The 18,400-nt window shown below is 53.5% G+C and overlaps 7 protein-coding genes across 7 annotated transcripts; 3 read left to right on the top strand and 4 right to left on the bottom strand.

Moving 5' to 3' along the window:
- Positions 1-36: 36 nt before the first annotated feature.
- Positions 37-1,554, top strand: PtrM4_126320 (CarA, Carbamoylphosphate synthase small subunit; the record flags this gene model as incomplete). Its single annotated transcript, XM_001939710.2, has 2 exons — positions 37-222; positions 271-1,554. 2 exons carry the CDS (start codon positions 37-39, stop codon positions 1,552-1,554), a joined length of 1,470 nt encoding a protein of 489 aa, XP_001939745.2.
- Positions 1,555-1,866: 312 nt separating this feature from the next.
- PtrM4_126310 (uncharacterized protein) lies at positions 1,867-2,160 on the bottom strand (the record flags this gene model as incomplete). The annotated part of the gene is made up of 1 exon (XM_066108753.1): positions 1,867-2,160. One exon carries the CDS (start codon positions 2,158-2,160, stop codon positions 1,867-1,869), a length of 294 nt encoding a protein of 97 aa, XP_065960745.1.
- Positions 2,161-3,543: 1,383 nt separating this feature from the next.
- On the bottom strand, positions 3,544-3,729 carry PtrM4_126300 (uncharacterized protein; the record flags this gene model as incomplete). Its single annotated transcript, XM_001939709.2, has 1 exon — positions 3,544-3,729. The coding sequence occupies one exon, from the start codon at positions 3,727-3,729 to the stop codon at positions 3,544-3,546; it is 186 nt and encodes a 61-aa protein (XP_001939744.2).
- A 549-nt stretch (positions 3,730-4,278) lies between these two features.
- PtrM4_126290 (GRAM domain containing protein) lies at positions 4,279-8,398 on the top strand (the record flags this gene model as incomplete). Its single annotated transcript, XM_001939708.1, has 3 exons — positions 4,279-4,706; positions 5,049-7,669; positions 7,716-8,398. 3 exons carry the CDS (start codon positions 4,279-4,281, stop codon positions 8,396-8,398), a joined length of 3,732 nt encoding a protein of 1,243 aa, XP_001939743.1.
- Positions 8,399-11,027: 2,629 nt separating this feature from the next.
- PtrM4_126280 (Tymo-45kd-70kd domain containing protein) lies at positions 11,028-12,068 on the top strand (the record flags this gene model as incomplete). The annotated part of the gene is made up of 4 exons (XM_066108752.1): positions 11,028-11,261; positions 11,321-11,357; positions 11,406-12,008; positions 12,064-12,068. The coding sequence occupies 4 exons, from the start codon at positions 11,028-11,030 to the stop codon at positions 12,066-12,068; spliced, it is 879 nt and encodes a 292-aa protein (XP_065960744.1).
- A 1,479-nt stretch (positions 12,069-13,547) lies between these two features.
- On the bottom strand, positions 13,548-14,274 carry PtrM4_126270 (AhpC, Peroxiredoxin; the record flags this gene model as incomplete). The annotated part of the gene is made up of 2 exons (XM_066108751.1): positions 13,548-13,963; positions 14,193-14,274. The coding sequence occupies 2 exons, from the start codon at positions 14,272-14,274 to the stop codon at positions 13,548-13,550; spliced, it is 498 nt and encodes a 165-aa protein (XP_065960743.1).
- A 642-nt stretch (positions 14,275-14,916) lies between these two features.
- On the bottom strand, positions 14,917-18,120 carry PtrM4_126260 (Amelogenin domain containing protein; the record flags this gene model as incomplete). Its single annotated transcript, XM_066108750.1, has 4 exons — positions 14,917-15,182; positions 15,915-17,259; positions 17,306-17,984; positions 18,047-18,120. 4 exons carry the CDS (start codon positions 18,118-18,120, stop codon positions 14,917-14,919), a joined length of 2,364 nt encoding a protein of 787 aa, XP_065960742.1.
- Between the last annotated feature and the right edge of the window lie 280 nt (positions 18,121-18,400).

Here is an 18,400-nt window from a genome sequence, read left to right as displayed (position 1 = left end):
AACAAAAACACTATTTACACCACATTCCCGCTCATCATGTTGTCGCAAATGTTTAAACCTTCCGCCGTCCGGTCCGCAGGTCGCCTGGGACGTGTGACAAAGAACCCAGTACAAGCCCGCTACCTGGCTACCGTACAGGCAAACACTCAACGTGCCATGCCAACTCCTAGCATGCGCAAGGCTACAGAGATCTCCAATGAACCCGCTACATTTACCATCAAGGTATGTACATTCATACTTTTGACCCTGCACATTACTCACCACTCATAGAACGGACCCATCTTCGAGGGCAGGTCCTTTGGTGCCAAAACCAACGTCTCTGGCGAGGCCGTCTTTACCACCTCGCTCGTCGGATACCCCGAGTCTATGACTGACCCCTCATACCGTGGTCAGATTCTCGTCTTCACACAACCGCTTATTGGCAACTATGGAGTTCCATCAAGCGCCCGCGATGAGCATGGCCTGCTCCGCTACTTTGAGTCGCCATGGATCCAAGCATCGGGTATTGTCGTCCAGGACTACGCTCTGAAGCACAGCCATTGGACTGCGGTCGAGTCACTTGCACAATGGTGTGCTCGTGAGGGTGTTCCCGCCATCTCGGGCGTTGATACTCGTGAGATTGTCACATACCTCCGTGAACAAGGTTCTTCCCTTGCTCGCATCTCAGTTGGAGAGGAGTACGATGCCGATGAGGATGAGGCTTACATCGACCCTGAGGCTATCAACCTCGTCCGTCGCGTATCCACCAAGGCACCTTTCCACGTCAGCTCTTCTCTGGGCGACATGCATGTGGCTCTGATCGACTGCGGTGTCAAGGAGAACATTCTCCGCAGCCTCGTCTCTCGCGGTGCTAGCGTTACCTGCTTCCCCTTTGACTACCCCATCCACAAGGTTGCGCACCACTTTGACGGAGTCTTCATCTCCAACGGCCCAGGTGACCCAACCCACTGCACCACCACCGTGCACAACCTCCGCAAGCTCTTCGAGACGTCGCAAATCCCTGTCATGGGTATCTGTATGGGTCACCAATTGATTGCGCTCGCTGCCGGAGCAAAGACAATCAAGCTCAAGTACGGAAACCGTGCCCACAACATCCCCGCACTTGACCTTACCACTGGCAAATGCCACATCACCTCGCAAAATCACGGCTACGCCGTTGATCCCACCACTCTAACCAGCGAGTGGAGGGAATACTTTACCAACCTCAACGACCAGTCCAACGAGGGTCTCATCCACAACTCCCGTCCCATCTTCAGCGCTCAGTTCCACCCCGAAGCAAAGGGCGGACCCCTTGACTCGGCCTACCTCTTTGACAAGTACATGGAAAACGTCCAGCAGTACAAGAGCCACCAGGCTGGTTTCTCGGAGCGCAACAACAAGCCCAGCCCTCTTCTTGTTGACTTGCTCAGCAAGCAGCGTGTTGGCGTTCACCCTGCTGCACCGGACTTTGAGGGCCATGCTGCGGGTATGGACGGTCAGCAGATTGATATTGGAGGCCCGGTTGCGCCTTCTTACCAGCCTATTACTCAGAAGCCTGTTGCTTCTGCTGCTTAGGCTTGTTGGGTTTGCGTTTTGAGTCTGGGGTAAGGAGTTTTGATGATTGGAGTATTGGGATTGAATTGGATAGGATAGGATAGGGTAGGGTAAATTGCCAAAGGGAGATCGATGGTTGATGAAGGTTTATTTCTTGAACTTTTTGGTAGTAACGCAATTGCATCAAATAAACTTTGCTTGGTGAAGTGGGGATAAGTGATATACTGAAATTGTTGTAGTGGTCTTGTTCTTTATCATTCTTATGTATGTTATGGGCTTGTAGTTGAAGGTATGTATACCCACATCCAGATAACGCCGTCCCTTCTCAACAAACTAGGCCTTCCCAAACCCAGGCTCCTCCTCCAACTCCTCCTCCCCACCAGCACCAGCACCAGCAGTACCACCTTCAACACTCTCCCCTACGCCCAACCCCACCGTCACCTCACTCGCCCTCCCATCCTCCTTCCCACCTCCATTCCCACCCCCAGCATCCCCACCTTTCTTCTCCCTCCTCTCCATCTCCTTCTTCCGCGCCCCCGCCTTGAGCTTCTCCCACTGCTCCCGATACCTTCCCAAAACCTGTGCATTACGTTCATTTTGTTTAGCCAGTTGCTCATTGTTACTCATTAGATCAGCGACTTTGGCGTTTTGCGCGGCGAGCAGGGCTTCGAGGTCTGCTATGCGTTTTGTCGTGTCTGCGTCTACAGCTGCACCAGAACTAGGGTTGGGTGAGGAGCTTGGGGTTTGCTGTTGGGGCTGGGGCTGGGGTGGTAAAGGCGGGGAGGGCATGGCATGATGGATACCCTGAGAAGCAAGTGCTTGAGCGAGGGCATTCGTGTTATCACGGCCGGTGGGACCACGAGCACCGCGGAAGGATTGAGCGAGAGCATTGAAGCTGTTTTGAGAGTTTAGTTCCCACATTTGGATTCGTTTTGCTTGTTTATCGATGACGGATTTGAGGGTGTCATTTTCGAGGGCGAGTTCTTCCATTGTTTTGTGGCCTGTGCCGCGGCCGGCGGCTATGCTGCGGGCGGGCGTTACTCCGGTCGTGGTTGTCGCGGTTGTAGTTGTACTTGGTGTAGTGCTACCGCCGCGGGAACGTGGACGGCGTGATATGATGGGTGAAGGGGGCCCAACACTTTCTCTTGCGTCGACGAATTCTTCGTGGGAACTGCCTCTCATAGAGCCGGAGCCCTCATCGATGGGGTTGAGCTGGGTAGTGGGTGTCCCATTTTGGGCGTTGAGGACGCTGGCGTAGGTGACTGTTCCACCGGATGTTGGTACGAGGTAGAAACTCTCGTTGGGACCCAGGGGAGGTGCTCCATCTTCTCGTAGAGCGCGGAGTGCGGGCTTGCTTATCAGGGCTGCGAGGTCGGGGACGGATGACTTGACTGTCCTAGAGGCTTCAGGCGACTGTGCTCTGGACTTTGTTTTTGCAACCTTCTCTTCCTTTGGCTCAGAAACAGGCGTTGGCGTGGACGGGTTGAGCGGGAGGGAGGTAAAGGCGAGAGGAGCGCTGATGGCAGATATGACTCCTCCAAACGCGGCGTAGAAGCGACGGAAGTTGTCCTCTGCTGGAGGAGTGGCAGGCTGTGGAGGGGCTCCCCTAGGCTTGGGCGCATCTTGGACATGGTTCGACTCATTCTTGCGCGACTGTTGCGCTAGGAGATCACGCACTGGCGTAGACTGCTGCTCGTTGCGGCCCGCTGTAGCACCGGCCAGACTCACGGATGTCCCGCTCGTAGTCCTCTTTGCGCTGGGTATGCCGCGTTTCTCTGCGAGGTTGGTGGCTATCGAGGACTGGGGGAGTCGGCGGCGAGATGTCGGGAGCGTAGTGGATGCAGCTGACGATGTTCGCGAGGATGTCTTGGACTGGGCGGTGCTGGTTGAATCGGTCTGCTTGGTAGCATCCACTGCCTTCTTCTCTTTGCGCGGCGCTTCCTTGATCAAACCGGCGAGTTTGCGGTGATGGTCTTCGAGGAGACTGAGGATACGCAGAGCCTAGATAAGTTAGAGACTGTTTATTACTACCCCGCGACCACATACCTCTGCATTATGCGTGTCTTGGGCGGCATCATGGAAGGCGCGCGCGGCCTTGTCGTGCTCTTGCCCCGCGGTGAGGACGCTGTTGGATATGGTGGCTGTCGCAGCAGTGCGGGCGTGTTCGTGGGCGTGGGTGAGGTGTGCAGACTCCATGATGGTGGTGGAGGTGAAGGTAAGAGGGAAACATGTTCGGTGCTTCTAGTATCACAGCAGGAGTCATGCTCGCTCATGAAAGGCCCATGGGTGATGACGGCAGGGATCAAGCGACCCATGCAACCGTGTGGAGTAGATCACCGGGTGGATGGCCCGCCCGCTACTGGGGGACGTTGGAATACGCGGACACGAGCAACAGGCACCAAGTTTCAGCTTCCCAGCTTGCGCTGACTGTGTTCTTACAGCCTACGACGCTCGGAAACCTTCCGGACCATTGTCTTGCAGTCTCCTGACTATCATGAGCTCAGTGGCAGCGACAACCCTGGGGTACATGTAGCCTCCGCCACTATCGCCATCCATAGCTACGACTCCTACATCTACGTAACCGACGTATCATCCTAGCAAACACGACCACAAACACGACCATAAACACTACCATAACACGACCCTCGAGCATCGCCACATGGATATGCGCCCTTGAGCAATTGGAATCTTTTCACGTCTCACGGTGCGACTGCGCTTTGCGCCACAACATATACTAGGCTAGCCATGGCGGAGCAGGATGAAAGCATTGGTTCCCAGAGGGACTTCAGGGACAGCAACACGCTGGCTGCACCCTCAGCAAACGGAAAGGGTCCAAATTCGTCAACAGTGTCAATTGCAAGCAGCGATGGCGGCGACGACATGAACAGAGACGGGGCCATGGACTTCCTCAAGAGCCGCAAGAACTCGGATGCCCGCAGCGACGCCTCGTCCTCGCACCGCCGGCGCATGTCGAAGCTATTCAAAGGACGAAAGAAGCGCAGAGCCTCTGGCAGCCAGGACGACCTCTCACATCCAGACGCGGCCGACTCTGTTCCCCCTGTTCCCGAGCTCAAGCGGCCAAGCGTAGGCCAAATGTACCAGAGCGACGATTCCCTGGGTCTGGCAAAGAGCGTTGCAAGCAGTCTTCTGACGGAAGACTCTGATGCAGAATCGTGAGTGGCAGCTTTTCCTTCTGTTCTTGTTTCAGCCAGCGTGTCACTTCAAGGTGCGACCTGTTGGGCAAGGATTACCTCACGGCACTGATTACCTCACGGCACTGGCGCCGACAGCGTCGACTCCACTGTGAACAAGCATGCATTGTTCTGGCCACAGCTTCCCCACTGAGACTGTCTGTCATCGTCTCCGTCTCAAACACTACGCGCACCTTTGCATTCTCACCATTCTCACTATTTCCATTCGCTACTGTCTTCGTTCTGCTTATTCCCGCCGACTGGTTCGCCTATTCCTCCGTATACGCAGACTTCGGGTCGACGATTCCGACTAACCGACTGCAGCCCACCACCTCTCAAGCGCCCTGGCATATCACCACATCAATCCCACGCCGGTCTATTGACCCTTTCCTCGCCGCTTATAGCCTCCGAAACTCTAGAATCCACAGACGCCGATCATGTCGCGCTCGTAGACCCCCTAGCCTCCACCGAGGATCTGCCCGTTCGCCGCGCCAACACCCCCGACGCCCCCACGAACAAACGCGGAGTGTCTCCGGTTGGGAAGCTCAAGGAAGCTTTTGCGCCGAGTCGAAGGTCAACCACCCCTATTGCCCCAAAAGGCAACGACGGTGAAATCACAAGGCCAAGCACCAGCGGTGGTCTTGGCTCGCTGTTCGGAGGAAAGAGGCGTGAGACAAAGGGTGTAGACGAACCCCTCCAGGCCTCACCGCCACGCATTCAGATAGGAGACGATACACAGGGAAGTCCGTTGCTCAGAGCCACGCAGCCGAAGCGCATCAACACCCAGTTCAACACTCAGCTGAACACCGCGAACCTCAATCCGTCTGATGCACCCACAACCTTCATCACACCCCCGACACCAATCGATGGAAGCGACCCTTCTCCTACCGAATCGACCGCCTCCACCAACAGCGTAAAGCACACGCCGACCAACTCGAATCCCAACGTAGTCGTGTCTCCCTCGGGGAACATGATATCGCATAGACGCGTGCGATCAGCGACAAACCCACCAAGCAAGCTTTCGCAATCGTCTATACCACCACTCACTCCCCACATCGAAGAAGCAAAGACCCCTGGAGGGACTGCTGTCGCCGCTCAGTCATCGCCCGGTCCTGGCGGATTTTTTGCTTCCATATTCTCGGCTGCGCAAAACGCTGCTAACAACTTGAGTGATACAATTGCAATCAACGGGAACAACAAGAACAAGCCAAGCCAGCAGCCACAAAAGGAGGAGATTGAGGCAGACGGTGGCGAGGAAGTTATTGGGCCTGTAAACGCAGACACTACCGCAACCGACACGGAGACGCGAAGACCGGCTATTGAAACACTTGGATCTGGAAACTTGAGTTTGGCTCAGCTTGGACTTGCCGAAAGCAACGAAGTCGTTCCTATGGATTCTGCAGCAAACATTGCCATGAAGGCGGACGAGGCGTCAGCCAAGGTGGAGCACAATGCTGCCGCCCAGGCTGTATCGGCTGCGTACGCAGGAGAGAAACCACCGTCAATTGCGGGTGAACGCCCGCGGTCGTTGACTGCAGTGTCTGCACAATCCGCCCCGGGCGCTGGTTCTCCGCCACGGCAGCCGGAGATTACCGATTCACCAGCATCGATAGGGCGCCAGGGAAGCATCCGCAGTCGTATAAGCGGTGGCAGAGCGAGACGGCATAGGGGCAGCTCCGCCGCTACCGGCAATACACTGAGCAATGTCATAAGCGCAAGCACATCCACACTTGCACCCAGTACGGCTTTGAATAGCGCTCGTCTGAACGGCACAGGTTTTGCTGTTGCACCGCCGAAACGGAACAAGGACTTTCACAACCTATTCAAGAGCGTGCCCGAAGACGACTATCTGATCGAGGACTATAGCGCAGCCCTCCAGAAGGAGATTCTGCTACATGGGCGTTTATATGTCTCCGAAGGCCATCTCTGCTTCTCCAGTAACATTCTTGGCTGGGTCACCAACTTGGTCATAAGCTTTGATGAGGTTGTGTCTGTGGAGAAGAAGTCGACCGCTGTGCTTTTTCCCAACGCCATTGTCATCCAGACATTACACGCCCGCAACGTATTTGCTTCATTCCTATCGCGAGACTCGACATATGACTTGATTATTGGCATATGGAAGATATCTCATCCAAACCTAAAGTCATCTCTCAATGGTGTCACGCTTGACGGTGCCGGTGGTACGGGCGACAAGACTGAAAAGGCAGAGTCTGTCGGCAGTGACGACGGTTCGCTGCAGGATTCAGACGATGAAGTTTACGACGAGGATGCGGAAGATGATGATGAAGCGGGCAGCTTCACTGAAGCCGGCGAGGGCAGTATGGCTGGCAGCGAAGCAGGCTCTGTGGCCGTCGAGACTACGCGCAAGGTCAGCGGTGCAGTCGCACAGGCTATTGGAGGTGGTGACACGATCGAAGCTGCCAAGGCTGCAACAAACGGTGCCGCTTCTGCTGCGCAAGACTTCCCCGGTGGAACTGCACACGGACCGACCGAGTGTGGTGACAATGACCAGCATTACGATAAACTGCTCATCGATACCACTATTCCGGCTCCCCTGGGCAAGGTGTATAGCCTGATGTTTGGGCCCGCTTCTGGGGTATTCATGCGCAAGTTCTTGGTGGACGATCAAAAGTCTCAGGACTTGCAAATGGAAGATGACAAGAAAGGCCTGGGCGAAGACAACAAGGCATATTCCTATTCCTACATCAAGCCGTTGAATGCGCCCGTCGGACCGCGCCAGACCAAGTGTAATATTAACATGAACCTGGAGCAGTATGATTTGGAGAAGGCTATAAGTGTACAATGCAGCACTGCCACTCCGGATGTACCCAACGGAAGCATATTCCTTACAAAGACAAGGTATTGCTTGATGTGGGGTCCAGGAAATAGCACGCGCTTGATCATGACCTTTACAGTCGAGTGGAGTGGCAAGAGTTGGCTGAAGGGTATGTTTTGCACTGTTCTTCTAAAGTACTATGCTGACTTCTATAGGACCTATCGAGAAAGGTGCAAACGACGGCCAAATGTCATACGCCACATCCCTCACGGCCGCTCTCCGCACTGCAGTGAGCGCCGCTAGACCCACAGCTAAGATGCCAGGGAAGGGCGGAAAAGGCAAGAAACGCTCCAAGAACAATCTCCTGGAGGAAGCCAACACGCCCATTGCCGCTCCCACTCCCGCCAGCCAAGCCAAAGGAAGCGACTGGGGCCCATTGGAGCCTCTACACAGTCTATTGGGTCCAATCGGCGACATTGTAGGATCCCTCATCACACCCCAAATCATCATCTTCTGCCTGGGAGCGCTGTTGATGTACACTTGGTTCTTCCGCGGCACAACAACAGTATCCGGTCCAAACCACTGGTCCACGGCCCAACGACACGTTGCATACGACGAGCTCTGGCGTCACGAAGAGTCGGAACTATGGAGCTGGCTTGAAGAGCGAGTCGCCTTAGCCAGAGTTCACTCTTCTGTTGCAGCAGCTCGTCAATCCGAAACTAGCACCTCGCAGCAGGCCTCCATCGCACCTGAAAACATGAAGGAACGCGAAATGGACGAGGCGATTCGTATCACCGAAGAGCGACTCCAGGCGTTGAAGGAGGCTGTGAATCGTAAACGGGGTTCTCAGCAGTCGCGCACGAGGAGCCTGAAAGAAGAGCAGACGTGGGGGCTGTGAAAGGCGAATGAGCGGATGCGGAGCTGGGCTCGGAGATACCTGGGGGGTGTTTGAAGGACATCCCTGCTGCACTGCTGCCGTCGTCGTATAAAAGCTGGAGGAGCGAACCAGCTAACTTAAACTCGAAAGAGCGAAAAACTTTGTTACTTTCCTTACGCAAGTAACCTGCATGGCGATGGCGTCTTTCTTTTTCTCGTTCTCGTTCTCGTTTGCTGTCTCTGCTGTTTGCTTTTTGCTTGTCTGGACATCACTTCCTTTTGTGGTTTAGCTCGGGCGTTTTAAAGGTGCATTAGGGACGGGCCGGCGCTCACTGGGTTCATGTCACGCTGGGCTTGGGTCTGGGCCTGGGCTGAGTCTGGCTCCTCTGGCCGACCAGTTCAACCCTGTTTTTTTCTGTTCTTCGTATCACGGTTTGTGGGCAGTCAGGCAGTCGCGTATTATTTTTTCGTTTGTTGCGGGTGTATGGATGGGAAAATGGGAGAAGGGAGTGTTGTTCTGTATTTGTACTAGTAGAGTAGTGGTAGATATATACAATCATCCTCATCTGGATAGATAGGATTCACGTGTTTTGTCTTACATTCTCGTGTGTTGTTGTGGGTTGTTTGTTCTGACCTGAGGCTAGAGTCGTCATCATCATTTCCTTCTATTGACAATTGTTGCGCCGTTAGTGGCTAGTATTGTCAATGCTACGGAGTCTGTACCTTCCGGGCAGGCGGCCGAAATGCCGATCTAAACGTCTAGTCCCCCATCCACAACACCAGGAACCAAACCCGTCCGTTTCTCACCATCCTCGGTCTTAGTCTCAGCATATCACACTTGCCCCTGACTTACACCCTGTCACGATGCTATCGTATGCCTTCCGTCACTAACCCAGCCAGTCTACCGATATAACTTCACCATTCTACCAACAACACTACAGCAGCTAAATCCGGAGATGCACGACCTGCATGACTGCACAATCCGGATCACATCATACATCGTGAAACAGAACAGATGACAGATTCCATCCGACCCGCTACCCTACTCCCACGTTGATGATCGACCGGTACCTAAAGCATCACCACGTGCATAACAACAGTATCACGGGCGCAGCGATGGGGCACATGTTGCATGTCTGTCTTTCCACCCAACAGTCCAAAAGCCCAGGATATAAACGGCGCAGATATGGCGCAGAACCTTAAAGATCTTAGGCTGAGAAGGTAGCGAGGATGCCCAAGTAGAAGATAAGAGCGTGCGTAGTTCAGGAAGGGAGGAAACATCTCCGGTCGGGAGGGGGAGAGGGGAAGCTAGACTAGGCCGCTACTGCTCTGCTAGTGAGGTGGTTACCTAGGTAGTTGGCAGGAACGATAGCGTCATGTTCCGACTTGCCCGGTCGACTTTGACATGGGAGGGAGGAGCGACCGTGTGGTCTGGAGACAGTGGGTGAACGACTGGGAACGACGGGGGGAACACGGGAAAGAGGGGAGGTGGGTGGCCTTGGGTTTCAGACAGTTTGGGTATCCATCTCCAAACAACCCCATCAAAGCCTCACCCAGGTAAGTCTTCCCCATACATCCATACCTTGTAGAAATCGACTCTACAGACCGCCCCTCCATCTATCCTGAGATTTCTCACACTGTCTAGACTCTAGACCCTGCACCGATGATCTCAAAGGAAGAAAACGGAGATGCATGCAGCAGAAACCGCAAAAAGCAAGCATAACCGTCACTTTCGACCCCTTCCACGTGACACGCATACCCCGTTTAACCACCGCATGCATGAACGTCATCCACAAAAAGTAAGCAAACTCTATTCCGCCCGTTCTCGACCGATGGCGCGATTGGGTCTGAGTGGTGGTGGGTGAGTTGGTGGAAAGGTTAGGTTAGCAGTGAGGGTGACGAGGTGTCAGATCTATCGGTTCCGGTAGGACACCGGGGATCAGGAACAGGACTGACTAGGTGGGTAAGTAGCCGGACAGGTAGGTCATCACGGGGCCTACATTTGGGTATTTGGGGGTGAAAGGGAATATTAACTGGGCCAGGTAGCCGCATCTGGATTTGACGTTGACGCGTTTAGTTAGGGTAGCTTTGTTTAGATCGGGTTGGGCTGAGTTTGAAGCTTGCGGGCTTGCGGCCTTCTCCGCCCGCTCCCCGCCAGCCTTTCAGCTGTGTCAACGTTAGTGGGGAGGCTAGGTTTGAAGGGCAGTGAGGGAAACTCTATGGGGAAAGGAGGTCTAGATTCGGTTAAACCGAGGTATAGCGAGGGGGGTTTGGGCAGGACGAGGATACGATAGCCTTGGGCTGCTCTTCCTTGCTGATGTCTAGGGGATCTAGGATAGGGTTTGTGTGGCTGTGGCTACCGAGGGGTGGTGGTTTAATGATAGGTATAGTATCCTCCTCATTCATTCCTTGGTTTCCAGTCTTTTCTCTGTAGTCATCCGGTTTTTACAAGATTTTGACGCTTGGTAGCGATTTTTTCTTGTGGAGGTGATTTTAAGGAATTTATATGGCGATTTTACATCTACGGTGATCCATCAACACCTACCGGACCTTGGAGGATATCATCGTTGTCACTGCGAATAACGCCGCACGGTCGTTAATACGGTGGTTGTCTACTGGAAGTTTTACCTCGACACACAACATACGCAATCATGGCAGAGAGTGTCAACGGTCATGGCACAAGCAGCTTGCTTCCGCCAGTGTCCATTGTCCTAGCCTGGCCGGCAGCTAATTACGAAGACCCTGTTACACGATCGAAAACCGCGCTCATTATATCTATAATGCTCGGAACGATCGTGTTGGTAGTGGTTACTGCGAGGATATGGGCAAGGGTTTTCATACAAAGGAATGTTGGAGCTGATGACTGGATTATTATTGTTGCGCTGGTGAGTAGTCAAACCTAGCTTCATATGTGCGGAGAGAGTAGTACTAACGAAACCACTAGTTTCCCACAATAGCATTAACAATATGTGTATGTCTAGGTACATGACCCGCTCCCCTCCTCTTACACCCTACTAACTCACCCCCAGGAACAGAACACCTCCACCTCAACCGCCACATCTGGGACGTACCCTCCTCTTACTACGTCCCTGAACGCAAAATCACCTTTATAATCTACCTCCTCTACTTCATTTCCGGCGGCCTCATTAAAACCTCCATCCTCCTCTTCTACCGCCGCCTCGACAATCGCTGCATAACACGCTCCTTCCGCCTCGCCACCTGGATCAACATCGTCGCAATCATCATCTTTATGGTCTCATTCTCCGTCGTGCTGCTGACGGCTTGTGCGCCCACCGCCGCGTTTTGGCTGCAATTCGACGTGGTGAAGCAGATCGAGAAGTACGAGTATACGTGCTGGATTGACGAGGGCGCATACATTCTCTCGGGCAGTGTCATCAGCGCAGTGCAAGATGGCGTCACAGCATTCCTACCCACGCTCCTGTTTTGGGATTTGAAAATCGCACGACGCCAAAAAATCGCGCTTGGCATGATTTTCGCCCTTGGATATGTGGTTTGTGCGGTCGCGTGCACACGGTCGTTTTTCATCTGGAGGACATTCAATGATGACTTGTATGATAGTACGTGGTTGAGTTGGCCGGTTTGGGTCCTCACGGTTGTCGAGGTGCATCTTGGTATGATTTGTGCGAGTGCGCCGGCACTCAAGGTGTTTTGCTGCCATTATTTCAGGATGATGGGGGATCGGTATGGGGCTGGGTCGAGGGGCGTGTCGGAGTTGGATTGGAGTGTGGTCAGTGCGAGTGCGAGTAAGGGGAGCCAGGAGGCGATTGTTAAAGAGGCGGATGCGAGGTCTATGGATGATTTGGAGCAGGGGATTGTATTGAAAGAAACGACCAAGATGGAGAGTACGGAGAGGACAGAGGTTATGGAGACGTTTGTTTTCTCATGAGAGGATTGGGGGAGGGAAGATGAAGGAAAGATTCAGATCGCATCTAAGAAGGAAAGACAGCATATATCCGAGGCTCGAAGTCCAAAGCGCAGGCATATCAACGGCACTCATACACAGAAATAAGAGTTTCCGCCGTCCAAGTCCAGCTTCGCCTACCCGAGCAACAAGATCCGCGGCAAGATACCTACACCAAGATCAGGAGCGCACCACAGAGTAACCAAAGATGTCGCTCCACTTCGAGAAAAGGCACCTCAACAGAGCGAAACTGTATAATGACTGCATTACTGTATAATGACTGCATTACTGTATAATAGCAAACTAATAACAACCATTGATGAACATGCCCTTCCCCCACTTCCTCTTCCCCATTCCATCCCCATTATCCAAGCGCCTACCCCTCAATCCCATCAAAATACCCGTACTCCTTCCCATCTTTCCACAGCGGGCTCCCCAATCCAACCCCCATCTTCCTAATCGCCTCAAACGTAGCCTGCAGCCTCGTCTGTCCCGGCGTCGTCGCACTTGGCGAAGAAGCTGTTGTTGTACTACCCGAGGATTTGCTCGTGGTGTAGGTGGATGGTGTGCCAGAGCCAGAGCCAGAGCCGTGGTAGCTTTGTGCTCGGAGTGCGGTTTGGGGGCGGGATATGGGTGTGTGTGAGGAACGAGGCGGAGGTGACAGTAACTGAGTAGGGGGTTGGGGTGCAGGAACCGGTGGTGGTGTAATTATCTCCGCAAAATCAAGCACGACGTGACTACCGCGTCGACTGGAGTACGTGTTGTGTTTTATCCCCTGGTTCCCCTTTCCGTGGCTTGGTGTGTTGGATCCTCCTGTCCCTGGGCTGTTGGGATTGGAGCTGGGGGAGAAGAGGGTTGTTATGTAGGTTTGGTCGAGGTGGGGGATACTTGAAGAAGAGGCGGCGGTGGATGAGAAGTGAGGGTGGCATGAGGTGGGTGCTGGGGTTGAGGGGATGCTGGTAGGAGCTGAATGGGATGGATGAGTGTGGAAGGATTCTATAGTTGGCAGGGAGGTAATAGATGGTAGGTTTTGGTGGTTGTCTTGCTGGGTGATGGAGTCAGTGGGTTTGGGTTGCTGACTTGTCGTCTCTTCAGTCGTAGCTTTTGGACTACCCTTTCCACTGCCATCTTCATCCTCTTCCTCGATCACCTTATCAACCCCTTTCGAAGCCCCCACACTGTCTCCCCCTTTCCCCTTATAAACCTCATCCAAATCCGTAACCTGCACCCCAAACTTCCTCTGCAAATTCTACAACCTCTCCTCATAACTCTCCGTCAAGGTCCCAGAAATCGTGCTTATCGTCTCCATCGCATGATCATTGGGTTTCCAATCCACAGGACACAGAACCCCATGTTTCGCCACGGCTTGAAAAGCTTCCAGCAGACGAAGGGCTTCCAACACGCTTCGGCCTACGGTGAGGTTGTTTAGGGTGATTTGTTGGACAACACCGCCACCGTCGACTAGAAATGCGCAGCGGAGGGTGACGCCTTCTTCTTCGACGAGGACACCGTAGTCACGGGCGATGCGGTGGTTTGCGTCTCTGAGCAGGGGGATGTCTACTTTGCCCAAACCGCCGTACTGGCGCGGCACGTTTTGCCAGTGCCACAAAGAGTGCTTGGTGTCGACGGATATGAAGACGAGGTTGCAGTTGCGGGATTGGAATTCTGAGAGGCAGGTTTGGAAGGCGAGGACTTCGGTTGGGCACACGAAGGAGAAGGCGGTGGGGATGAAGAGGATGAGGAGCCAAGGGGAGGTGTCAGAGGAAGTGGTGGCGGATGGGGGGCTGGTAGCAGAGGAGGAGGAGGGAGAGTGAATGTAGGTGCTTAGGGATACCTCTGCATGAGTAGGTTAGCCGTGCATGCTAGAAGGCACAATGGGGTAAGGAGGAGGTACCTAATATGACACCGTTGACGACGGCTTCGCAGTGGAAATCTGGGGCTTTGTGGCCGATGCGGACACGACCTAGGGCGCTCATATTGTCTGTTCTTTCCCTCAAACTTCAAAATTGTGAAGTGCACAGATGCTTTACAAACACCCCAGTAGAGAGTGCACAGAAGTTGGAACGCACCTGTACCCTCGTCCACACTCTACCATCTTTATACACCCCACCAATCTAGCCCCTTATGCCTCTCCCGTCCGCAGTCAGAGCAAAACGCAGACTCCCCGCACCCGTTATTCATTGTTTCGGATGTTTATGGTAGATGTCTGTGGCGAGGTTTCCGGGTTTGGCGCGCGCCACATTCTTTGAGGTTGTCAGGATCTAGATCAGTGTAACGGGCTGATAAGAAGAAACAAACAAATCAAAAGCAGAGATGATATAGCCATGACTACTGCATATAACTATACCCAAAAGGAATCGTACGATAGATAGGTAGTAAAAAGAGTACGTGTATATGGTAGTGATGGCCCGATCATCATAAACTCGCAGGTAAATTTGGAATTCGCGACTCCATGTCTTAGACAAGCCCCACAACCCCAAGCCTCCCCTTTATCCTCGAGAACCACCAGCAGAAATAACCCGCCAAAGATACATTCGTCACCCGCATATCTGACCCACACTAAGACATCCGACATGTCGCAGATAACCCCCACTGTCAAAGCCGTAAGAACAACTCACCTACGTATCCACATCCCCAACAACACCCCTCCAAAGCGCCTCCTCTCTCCTCTTAACAGTCTTCTCCCTAACCCCCAACGCCTTCTCCACCCCCCTCATCTTTCTCGCAAACTGCCTCTCCCTCTCCTCTACATCCTTTTCTCTATCCTCTACATCCCTCTCACGCTGCGCCAACGCACTTATCTTGTCTTGAACTTCCAGCCTCATTCGTTCAATCTCCGTGGTGGTTGACGCGTGGGCCTCTGCTGTGGGAACGGATGCTGGGGCTGCGGGTTGTTAATCGGGCGTGAATTTTGCGGTGGGAGAGTAAGGGCGGACGGGGGAAGCGTACACTTCTCCAACCCAAACGGCGCCTTAGCATACAACCCCGTATCATAATGAGCATACGGACATTCAGCAGACGACCTGCTACACCGCTTATATTGGCACCAGAAGAAACACGTGAGTGGCTGGCGGAAGTTCTTGGGTAGATTGGTGTCGAGGTGGGTCGTTGGGCTGGAGTCTGCTTTGAACCAATTCGCAGTGGGGGGTGAGTGATGGTGGGCGTCATTATTTGGACGTGTTGATCTTGATGTGGAAGTTGGTTTCGTCACGCGTCCACGGTCATGGTCACGGCGGTAGTTTGAGTCGGGTGGGCGGCAGGGAGGAGGGAGACGAGAGCGAGGGGAGTGATGGTAATGGGAAGAATGGCTGCGATCGATTGTGTCGACGTCCATGTCTGTTCCGTTCCAGAGTCAAAGGAATCGTCGCTCGAAAAAATTGAATGAAACAGAGGAAAAAAGACGCGTCGACAAGACAAGTTGGGGGCGACAACAGACGTGTTTGTCTCAGTGCAAACAGAGCACTGACCTAGCGGCGGATGCCTGCATACAAGATTTCTCTTTCCGTCTCCTCTTCCAAAAAACACTCTCTCATCAAAGAAAACGTAGACAAATCGGGGGAGTGCAATGAATTAATCGTCATATAAAAATCCGGGGTATCAATGTCCTATAGCTTACTCTCGCGTACATGTCTCTCCTCTTCAACAGGTAATGCACCACTCATGAAATCAAGTTCCTCCTCTCTGCCGTAAAGCACTCTTTCACGCCCGCCTTTGGTGGTCCACCAGCAGACCGCCACTCCACTACGTTCTGCATCCATTTCGCCACTGACTAGTACTTCCCAGTACCGTGCTTTGACGTTTTCTCGCATGTCATCGTCGCTGATCTCGTTGAGAAGCTCTGCGCATAGAGGAAGCCATTCTTCGAGTAATGCGATGGGAAGATAAGGTAGAGCGTCAATTAGGGTTAGTGCAAGCACAGCTTGCTCTGAAAGAGCTGGAGGCGGCGCATCTGAGTTTTGTAGAGCTAGTGCGACGGAATCGGGGGGTAGTGCCTCTGTAGGGGCGGTGAGTGCTCGGTGGAAGACGAGCTCCAGAAGTGTGGCTGGGAGATCTGGATGGGTTGCTGATAAAGTCGATGGAGGGGCCGTGACTCGCATCAGTGTTTTGAAAGCCAAGCGGAATTGACGGGGCGACAAATTATGAGGGAAGACGCTGAATAAAGCATCAATATAAAAAGGAAGATGCTTTGCTGTGATTTCGGCAGATTGTGGTGCGGAAAGCACGGCCAGCATGACACTGTGTGCCGCCTCAAATACTGGCAGCATATGGCGGTTCTCGCCAGCTGCGAGGTAGGGTACTGCTGAAGCTACAAGTAGATCTTCGTTGGTGGCTGTAGATAGCACAAGAGTAAAGTGCTCTGCTGTATTGAGAAAATACAGATCTAGTATGCGATCAAAAGGATGGCGGGGTATCTGTCCGAGTTGTTGGGGCGCGATAGCTTTGATAAACTTGTCAGAGTGGTTGGGATAGGCAGAAAGGATGTCAATCGCTGTGAGGTACACAAAGGTGTGTTGGGAAAAGGAGGCTGGGCCGAGCCTAGAGGTGATGAAGTAAAGATGGCGTAGGATTTGCAGGGCTTGCGAGGCGAGTATTGGGGCGATGGCATCCCCAGCTAGTGCTCTATCTTGCAATGTGCGGTTGAAGACACCCCGAAGTATAATGGTTGTTGCAAAAAGGGCAGCCTTGAGGACATTCCACAATTGTGGTGTTGTCTTATGCAAGGCTTCATCCTCAAGAGTGGCGGCTTCTTCGGCGGGCTCAACGGCGGAGAATTTAGTTTGTCGCCATTGGGTTGTGAGGGCGCGGGAGAAGCTTGCCAAGTCATCCATCATGGTCTGAATAATCCAAGGATTCTTGACGTTCTCGACTGAGTGCGCGATGAGGCGTGAGAGGGGGCCCATGGAAGTCACCAATGGCCTGTTCATGATGACCTCGACCTGCCGGTATGAGCTCGATTGTGCCTATTCAAATTAGCGTGGATGTCAGAAATCCCAATTCCTAACTCACACTCCAGCCCAGCTTTCCATTCTGGCTCGTCCGCACATCCAGGTCCAGACTTCCAAGAAAGTATGCCGACTGGAACCCCTCGTTCGAGTAGTATGCCGTCCCGATCAGCACTGGCAACAGAAGATCGTAATCAATCTGCGTCCTTTCCACCTCTCCGATGCACCCAAAGGCATGATTGAGGACTAGAGTGATAGTTTGGCCTCCCAGCCCGTCAGCCTCGGAACGTTCCCGAACCTCGACCAATGCGAGGTTTGTCGCTCGTACCAAAGCCGCTTCCACTCGCTTGCGCATGGCAGATGCCCAGTACAAATCCATTCCCTGCTCTTCTAGATTCCCGGTACCAATCAACAAGCCTCCCAAAACTACCAAGTGCTTCCATCGGCGGCTTCGGTCATCCGCGCCGGCGACAATTGCGCGTATCCATTCGTCTAGCGATAGACCTCCGCCTATAGGAGTTTGACCAGGCACGAGCTTGGATGCCTTATTATGACGCACGTCATTGTGGTGGTTGATGATGGTGGTGACCGCAGCGTGGAAGACGGAGAGCATGCGTAGGGGGGTGCGCACGCCATCAGGGCGGTCCCATAGTGCGGGCGCAGTAAGGAGATGGGAGGTGAGTAGACTGAGGTTGTGAGGGTTGCCGAGGGTGGTGAGTAGCGATGACGCGGTCCCAAGTAGGCTGCGATAGTTTGTTAGTATGCGCCATGCGTTGACTCGAGATGCGATGCAATGCGAGCGTACCGTGGCGTGTCTTGCTGATCCGTATATGTCTGCAACGAGCGCAACAGCGTAGACAACAGGCGATCGACCGGCATCTTGGTGTCGACGAGCCTTTTGCAGGCTACTAGACGATGCGCATGGAAATGTCGTCGTGATGCGATAGATGGCTGGTGTTGATGGCCATGCGCGTCAAGCCGAGGTTGAGCTAAGCTCGGCCGGCCTGGGCTAGGTACCCTTCACTCGGATGGACGTCTTAGAATTAACCTACCAGTATCGCATAATTATACCGCTTCTGTTCAACGCCAATCAGACGCGCGCATCCATATCGAGCGCACTTCACGCCATGTTACCCAGATGAGGTGAGTGTGCATGCAT

This window comes from Pyrenophora tritici-repentis, chromosome 7 (assembly GCF_003171515.1).
Source record: "Pyrenophora tritici-repentis strain M4 chromosome 7, whole genome shotgun sequence".
Taxonomy (NCBI): domain Eukaryota; kingdom Fungi; phylum Ascomycota; class Dothideomycetes; order Pleosporales; family Pleosporaceae; genus Pyrenophora; species Pyrenophora tritici-repentis.
Note: the sequence above shows the minus strand (reverse complement) of the source record. Positions and strands in the feature narration are given on the sequence as shown.